Here is an 8,918-nt window from a genome sequence, read left to right on the forward strand (position 1 = left end):
TGTGTGGAGAGGAATGCATTCCCTTTGCCGTTTTGGCATCTTCTGTTGTTGTCATGCAGTGTCGAACTTACTAAGAGAAAATCATAAGCATAAAAAATACTTCACTTACATTATATTTATGCCCCACCTGTTTTTCTCATTTGTTATCATTTTTTTCATTTTAGTTATATATTTCAATTAAATTGATTTATAATAAATAATTGTTATTAGTTAAAATTGGTAATAAACAAAATTACAAAATTGAAATATAATTATAAAAACCAAGGGGACCGAAGCATGCCAAATTTCTTCAATTAGATTATGTTGGAATCAACCATCATAAGTTAGAAAGTTGATGGACTCATTTTCATAGATGAAATTAGGGGTGCTTAAACGGTTCTCCGGTTCTCGGTTAATCGGAATTGGAACCGGAACCGACCGGTTAATTAAGGAACCAGAACCGAATTTTCTGGTTCCGGTTCCGGTACCGGTTCCAACTTTTTAAATAAAATCGGTTCCGGTTCGGAATCGGTCGGTTTCGGTTCCTAACCGGTAACCGGATCATAATTTAATTTTATTTTTTTATAATTTAATATACTAATACATCTAATTTAATTGAATTAATTTTGAATTAAAATAAAATAATTTGAAACATTGAGTGATTTTTAGATTTAAAAAGTGTTAGATTTGCGAGTTCTGTTTCTGAAGTATTTAAAATGTTTAAACCGTGATACTTTGAATCTACAATTATTTCCCCAATCAATTTTTGATGAACTAACTATAATGAGTAAGACATCATAAGTTTGTTTTTAATTTCCAAAAGAACTTATACAATTACAATATCATTTCATATGATAGAAATTTAACTTTATAACAAATATATGTAACAATTCATTTAACATACGCTTTTAACATGTTTGTGAATAATTTATTAACTGCTGCGTTATAAACCAAAAAGTCACAACAAGATCAATTAGTAAAATTAGAAATTCCATTGAATATTTGTTTAGCCAAAAAGGGGAATTGAAATTCAATTTTAAAACTTATTTTTTAAAAAAATTGCTAAAGTTTAGAACTCCTATTTTTTTATTAAAAAATTGCTAACATAAACTAGTCCGACGACCTACTACACTTGGCATCACTCTTATCCATATATGAATATTATTGTATTGTTGGTTTGTACTTTTGTGTATTTACTTGATTTTTTAGGTATTATTTGTTATATTTCTAGATGTTGGCTTATTATTTTTTTTAGTATTGAACTATTTAAAATTATAAATAAATTCGGATTAAAATTACACATCGGTTCCGGTTCGGAACCGGAATCGACCGGTTCTTAACCGGCCGGTTCCAAACCGGAACCGATCGGTTCCGGTTCCGGTTCCAATTCTAGGATTTATGAAAATTTAAAACCGGTTAACCGGTCCGGTTAGAACCGGAACCGGCCGAATAAGCAGGGCTAGATGAAATATAAAAGAGGTGAAGGGAGTGGAGTTGGATTGTCTCAATATTTGTTGTAATTTTATAGGAGTAGTATAATGTTATCTAATAAAATTAGGTTAATTAGCACAACTTTCGGTTAATAACAGAAAACCGCATTGACCCCAAGTTCATATTGGAAAGTTGGGCCTAATCATGGGCCTTAATTTACAATTGATTAATTAATGGCCCAATTGTTTTTATACATTCGTGTATTGCACCACAAGAAATCTCCCAAGACGAAGAAGAAAAGCTCAATTTTCCTGAATTCACAGCTGATTTCCTCTTAACAATTTCTAGAATTATTTCTCTGCATCTGCACCTCAACTCTCCTTCGATAAATCAGGTAATTTGATGACTGAGCTGATGATATTGTTCCTGTAAACTGATTAATGTACCATTCATTGCGGTTAGGGTTTAACTTCATGTAGTATCGATCTGTTATATGTGGACATTTCCATTTCTGATCACGGATTATGTTTATTTCTTTCGACTAAATTGGAGAACTATGATGTGTTTACCTTGAAATATTTTGCTCTTCTGCAGTGTAGTTTTTTTCCCCCTTTTGTGTAAAACTGGATTTGTTGATTATTTCTCTTTTAGTGAAGGGAACCATGATGAAGATCGATTTCAGTGGGCTTGATCCCTCCTTGCCGGTTAAGGGAAATGCGGAGGATTTGGATGACGAGATTTTGGCTCCCCCATCGTTTAAACTTCCCGTCACTGTTGATGTAAGCTTCATTTTGTTACTTTTCCTTTTTTTTTGGTTAGTAATATCCTCTCGGGGTTTACATGAATTAATTTTCTTTTTTGTATTTGTTTTCTTTAGTTTGATGGGTTTCAGAAAGCCGCAGTTCAGATGGTGAAGCCAGCAAAGGGAACGACAACTCTGGCTTTTATATTCAAAGATGGTGTCATGGTCGCTGCTGATTCCCGTGCGAGCATGGGAGGATATATTTGTAAGGCCATGCTTATTGTTTATTTCTAATCTAGTATTAGGGCTTTTCACCTGATACCGGTGTTGAAGTATGTGGCAATATGTACTATGTACTACTAGTTTTTTTGCATTTTGGATGTATAAATCAGATTTTCGGATGCATAAATCAGATTTTCTTCTTGATAGGAGTATATGCTTATTGATTGCCAAAACTACTCTATTCGCTTGCATGTTAATTTCTCTCTGTGCTCATTCATGCTTTGTTAGTGTGAATTTTATTTTGCATGTGTGTTTCTCAGGCATCAATTAGTAAATGGTTTTTGGTTCAGTAATGTTTAATACTTGGTCGAATCTCTTATACTTTGAAAGGAATTGGGAGTATCCATGCTTTAGATTATATTCAACGACTGTCCCATAAATAATTGTTAAACAGATTTTCTTTGTGGACTAATGTCAATTAGCTTTAATGAAGTTTACCTGGGTAGAAGATATGGAACCCCTGCTTCATGTGTACTTACAACACTTTTAGTTTCTTATTAATTTGTTTATTTGATCAGTGCTATATGAGTTATGGAACTGTCTATATAAGATTCTTCTGAACTTTGCAGCTTCACAATCTGTCAAGAAAATCATTGAAATCAATCCCTACATGCTTGGGACAATGGCTGGAGGAGCTGCTGACTGCCAGTTCTGGCACAGAAATCTCGGAATCAAGGTCAGTGTTGCATCTTTCCTTTGTATGTGATGCATTATCCCGCTATGATTTGTCAATGAGAAGGCACACGGAGTGCGTTGTTGATGTTTCAAGGACTCTTCTCCTTTCTGGTGGACTTGAAGTGCATTGGTTAATCTTATTCGAAACCTAGGTTTTCTTGAGGCAGCATTATGAACAAACCTGCTTATCCTTTAAAAGAGAAATAAATTTGATAACCTCGTGTGTAAAGCGAGGAAAGAATGGTGTAAAGTGAAAAGCTGCATAAATTTGGACGGTGTAATTAACCTGTAATTAAGAACTACACCTAATTTTATTACAAACATTGACAATCATAGTGAATATGTAAAATGAATAATGACAACTTAGAGACATTAGAAATCATGCGAGTTTTCACTTTCTATTGTGACTAATTGTTTTGTAGTTCTTCTGCATAATGAGATTTATTAAGTATGACTTTCATATGTTTTATTGACAGAATATCTTCCATTTTATTTTTGGTTGATACATACAATTGAGTATTCAAAGAATTATTATTAAACAAGTTTTAGATTTTTTCAGTCTATCAAATTATATTTTGATCGATCTGTATGAGTTTTATCTATCAAAGCTATTAGTACTTTGTAGCAAACACACTATCATACATACCAATGGAGCTCTACTTCCGAACTATGAGGTTAGTTGAGCTATATTACTTACCAGATATAGTAACTCCTATTCTAGAAAATACATCGGGGCAAAAGGAAGTCTTTTGAGTGTAAAATGATGCAACTAATCATTACAATAAATGGTTTAATTGACAAGTTGGACTTTAGATTAAAAATTGAAAGAACTGGGACATTGTGGTGTGGTAACTATTATTCAAAACTATTTGAGTGGTTGAGAAATGAATTTGATATATTATAAGCTGCTTATCCTTTCAAAGACTGCTTCGTGTCTGGCTTATCAATTCTATATGACACTGACAGACAATTGCATGCTCATGTGTGTATGAGTGTGTTGTTTCTATGGGGGAAAGCCCCTTATTTTTTCAGTAGTGTTTCCTAATGAATGCTTGAAAGTTAGTAATTCACATTCATGTTTCAGTGCCGCTTACATGAACTGGCAAATAAGAGAAGAATTTCCGTTGCTGGAGCTTCAAAATTGTTGGCGAACATCTTGTATTCCTATCGAGGAATGGGTCTGTCTGTTGGAACTATGATAGCTGGATGGGATGAAAACGTAATATTGCATTTTCCCAAGCTGTTTCGATTTTGTAGATATGACCTAATACTTCTGCTTTTTGTTAGGGCCCTGGCCTCTATTATGTTGACAGTGAAGGTGGTCGGCTTAAAGGCACCAGATTTTCGGTTGGTTCTGGTTCTCCATATGCTTATGGTGTTTTGGACAGTGGGTGAGTTAGCATTCACATTCTCTTATTGACTTCTCATATTTACTCATATTTACTTCCATTTTTCATTGTTACTGGGTGATGCCAAAGAAAACATCTTGTTGCAGCTGCTTGAAATTCATTGGATGTTGGTTACATAATATTTTGCGAACTTTTAGATGTTTCTTGGATGTATATATGCTATCTTGACAAACTAAAATTCCAAAAACTTTGAATTTGGAGGTCATGTCATCACTTAAAAAATTGCCCTTTAGTTTTAGCTAGATAACTTCCTGGCTCATGATGCAGTTACCGCTTTGATTTGTCGGTTGAGGAGGCTGCAGAGCTGGCTAGAAGAGCAATCTATCATGCTACGTTCCGTGACGGAGCCAGTGGTGGTGTTGCCAGCGGTAAATTCCCTTCTGTGTGTCTACCCCCTCTTGGCATTGTAATATTCATTTCTCTTTCCTGTTGTAACTTGGATTTTGCTCTCAGTGTACCATGTTGGCCCAAGTGGATGGAAAAAACTCTCTGGTGATGATGTCGGGGAGATGCACTATTCATACTATCCCGTTGAGCCCACCACGGTGGAGCAGGAGATGACTGATGTACCAATTGCATGAGGGAGAGACAGGAGTTATTATCTTTAGCTGTCATTCCTCATTTTCTTCTATAACTCCTGTGTCAACTTACAAAAATTCTCTGCATATGAAACTTAAATCTGTTTGTTATGCTTGTTGCGCTTAATTCTGGAAATTGATCATGTTATCCTTCATTTTTCGAATGACTATTACCCTAGCCCTCTAGCTCTTCTATTCACTGAAAACTTACTCTTTATTCCCTGAAATCTCCAATTCCTGACCTTTGAATTTGTGTAAACTCTGATTCATGTTTGTGTATCAAGAATGGAGAAGTGAAGAGGGAGACTGGAAGGGTGTTTGACTGAGCTTGTAATCTCTTTAAAACAACTTATAAGCTGTTTAGGACATAAGCCCTTGAAATGTGTGCAAAAATAGCACCTAAATATCTTACTGTATTAGATAATAAAATAAGATCCAAGGGTTTATAAGTTTATTGAAAAATTAGCTTATCAATCCCTAGTTATTTACTCATAATCTTATATGTACAGTGTAACCAACTTAAAAAATTAATTATACTTTGGTTTATATTTTTGTAGACATATTTCATTCCAAATTAATCTTTCTTAGATTATCTCTAAATATGATTTTTTCCCCCCTCTCTCTGCAATTCACTTCCAGTCTTCCTAGCTTATAAGTTTGATGATCCAAACGTTTTGACAACTTGCAAGTATAAGCTCTTGACTCTTTGAATAAACGTTTAGACAAACACCAATCAATCAATTGTTTAAAGGGCTAAGAGCCTATACAATCCATTTCATATCCTATTTTGGAAAATAGAGTGAACTGCAAATTAGGTCCATTAAAAATGGGAATGGTGTTTGTAAGGTCTCTAAATTTGAAAGAATATCATCACATGTTTTCTAAAAATAAAACATTAATCGCATTTTAGATCTTCTCAATTTTTTCTTTCTGCCTTAGAATCACTTTGATACTACATTGTTGACCTAAATACTTTTGTACTAATAGTAAAAATAATATTTAAAGTTTATATGTACTAATGAATTTAGAATAATTATGCCTTTAAAGGTTCAGAGGTAAAATGAGAAAAAAAAAAATCCTAAAATGTGATTATTTTGATTAATGATTTTCCAGAAATGTGTCGTAATATTCTTTCGTGTTCAGGGATGTAAAAGGTACAATTCTTATTTTTGAAGGACTTAATTTGAAGTTAACTCTAAAAAATACTCCTACTATCATTCACAACCCACCATCCGTTTTACTTAACAATTCATAGATTTCACTTATATCATTTTATCTATTATTATATTTTCTAACTAAAATATATCTACGGAGTACAATTTTATATAAGTACAAAGTTTATTAAAATCTAAATGTTTACATAATACGAAATTCATTAAAGTTCAAATACATATCCAAATTAAATTTAGTAAAAATGAAAAAATAGGAAAAATTGGAATAAAAAGAAAAAATTATAAAAGGGCCCTAACAGGGTTTGATTCATATCAATTGGGATGTAGAACACACATTTAGCAATATTTCACATCCAAGTCACAAATAATGTTGAAATGCAATATTCACTTCTAAAATGCATTTCATCCGTCCACCATTAGGAGTCTCATTTAATTTTGGTATGCGTTTTAAGTAATGTAAATGGAAGTGGGTGAAAAAAGATAGTGGAATGTGATATCCATTTTTATATATTAGTTTTATAATAGAATATGAGTAAAATGAGTTAGTGAAAAATTAAGTCTCCCTACCATTTATACTAAAAGTGAACCGAGACTTCTAATAGCGGATGAACTAAAATGGTAAACTGGAACTCTTAATGGCGGACAGAGAGAGCAAATCATTATAACCAACTATATGTATAGACGTTGATTCTATAGCATAAACAAGGAGTAAGACATATACACACAATATGCAGTACTGGAAAGGGAAACACTCAACTAGTCAAGATACGGTTGGCATTGGCAATTGTGATGATATCAATGGTTGTGTATATTGTGCAGCAGAGCAAGAACTTATTGCCATAGTCAGTGCATTAGCAAATAGCACTGGCTCACCAAATTACTACTAGTGTTACAACGGTTGCACTCGAGGTTGTGTGTCTGCTTTCACAACCGCCACGCCTTCGTCCTCGTCCTATTGCAACCTCAGCTGCTCCATTCATAAGTGTACCAGCGTTGTCAATGGTTAGTTTTTTTCATCCACGTTCTTTATTTTCTAGAAAAGTTTGTTATTTGAAGAAATTATTTAGTTAATTTGTGACATGCGTGTTTCATTATTATGTGTAATGACTGATTTGGCAACATTATATTTAATTTGTAGATGAAAAAAAGTTGGAGAATTGCTTGGATGACTGTTCGAAGGTTCAATGCAAGGCATAAGCATTGGGGCCCCAAGGCCGAAACGATGACAGGGAGATGAATAATAAGCATAAAATATGGATTCAATTGATGATTTTAATTTGACAATAATATTGACATCATTGTATGAATGAAAAAAAAATTCCTAACCTTAGTCCCTCACCGAATCTAAATTTTCCACATTGACTCGTCATAAGAGCATCCACAATAGCGGCTAGCTGAACCATTGCAACCGGTCAGTCGAGAATCGGCGTGGGCTAGCCGATTCGCGTGCGCTGGCCGCCATTATGGCGTGCCGATCGGCCAGCGCCCATTTTCGTTTTTTTTTTTTTTTTTAAAACCTATATATACGCGATTTTAGTTTCATTTTCGTTTGCACCACTTGTTTTAACGAGTTTTCTCTCTCTCTAAATTTCTGTACAAGAGCAACATCGAGCGATGGACAACAACAACGAGTTCAGTCTGGCGACGAGCGGCTCTCATACTCCCACGGTCAGTGGCGGAGCCATAAATTTCATCATGGGGGGTCCAAATTTAATCTTAAAAAAAATTACAGTACATAAATTAAATTATAAGATTCAAAATGTAAAAGTTAAATGTAATCACATTATAACATTTGTCTTCTATTCTTCATCTTCTGAAATCGCTGAATAATTGTTTCATTGGTAACTTTAACAAACACATCCTTTTCCATATAAGGAACTAAGCAACCATTCAACTAATGAAGAATCAACAGAAGAAAGTTTCTTGAAATAACGATCCATATACCTACAAAAATAGTCAACACTAATTTAGTTTGCAAAATATAAATCATACACAAAAAAAGATAAAGTTCATTTTATGTTTCACAACTAAAAGAATAAAGAGTAAACAAAATATACAATATGCTCAAATCTAAAATGTTGTTGACACAAATCAAATAGTGTAAAACTATTAATACATACACATCAAATGAAGAATAGGGGTTAAAGAATTCCAACACAGAACCGCCATAGCCATTGAATTACATAAGCTATCTTCTTTCTCCCCATTTAAATTTTATATGTACCAATTTAGAGCTTGAATGTGATTATTTAGGTCTCAATTTACAAAGCTATTGCAGCCCAACATAAAAACAACATATATAGAAAAATCAATTAAATTATATTTGAGTTTCAAAATATACCTAGTTTTAGATAACTAGATTTCAGATTACAATGCACAAGGAGTAGAACTGCGGTAGAAGGAAAAAACTAATTAAGAAGAAACAATTTATGGAGTATAATTTTGCTGAAATCTATTTTTAATATTATATACTCCCTCTGTCCCATTAGAAATGCAACGTTTTCCTTTTTAGGTTGTCCCACTAAAAATAAAACGTTTCCTAAAATGGAAATATCACTCTCTCTACTTTTCCCTCTCTCTTACTTTACTCTCTCTTCATTAACTCACAAAACAACACTTGCATAAAATCCTGTGTCGGAAACCAAATGTT

The 8,918-nt window shown here is 33.4% G+C and overlaps 1 protein-coding gene and 1 pseudogene across 1 annotated transcript; both read left to right on the plus strand.

The window, feature by feature from the left end:
* The first annotated feature begins 1,657 nt into the window (after positions 1–1,657).
* LOC125197492 (proteasome subunit beta type-5-B-like) lies at positions 1,658–5,207 on the plus strand. Its single transcript, XM_048096246.2, has 8 exons — positions 1,658–1,804; positions 2,062–2,189; positions 2,288–2,417; positions 3,004–3,110; positions 4,194–4,328; positions 4,397–4,500; positions 4,786–4,886; positions 4,972–5,207. The coding sequence occupies exons 2-8, from the start codon at positions 2,073–2,075 to the stop codon at positions 5,097–5,099; spliced, it is 822 nt and encodes a 273-aa protein (XP_047952203.1). The 5' UTR covers positions 1,658–1,804; positions 2,062–2,072; the 3' UTR covers positions 5,100–5,207.
* A 715-nt stretch (positions 5,208–5,922) lies between these two features.
* Positions 5,923–7,465, plus strand: LOC148929311 (uncharacterized; annotated as a pseudogene).
* Positions 7,466–8,918: the final 1,453 nt, after the last annotated feature.

This window comes from Salvia hispanica, chromosome 4 (genome assembly GCF_029641045.1).
Source record: "Salvia hispanica isolate PSC_SH4W2 chromosome 4, Shi_PSC_v1, whole genome shotgun sequence".
In the NCBI taxonomy this organism is placed as follows: domain Eukaryota; kingdom Viridiplantae; phylum Streptophyta; class Magnoliopsida; order Lamiales; family Lamiaceae; genus Salvia; species Salvia hispanica.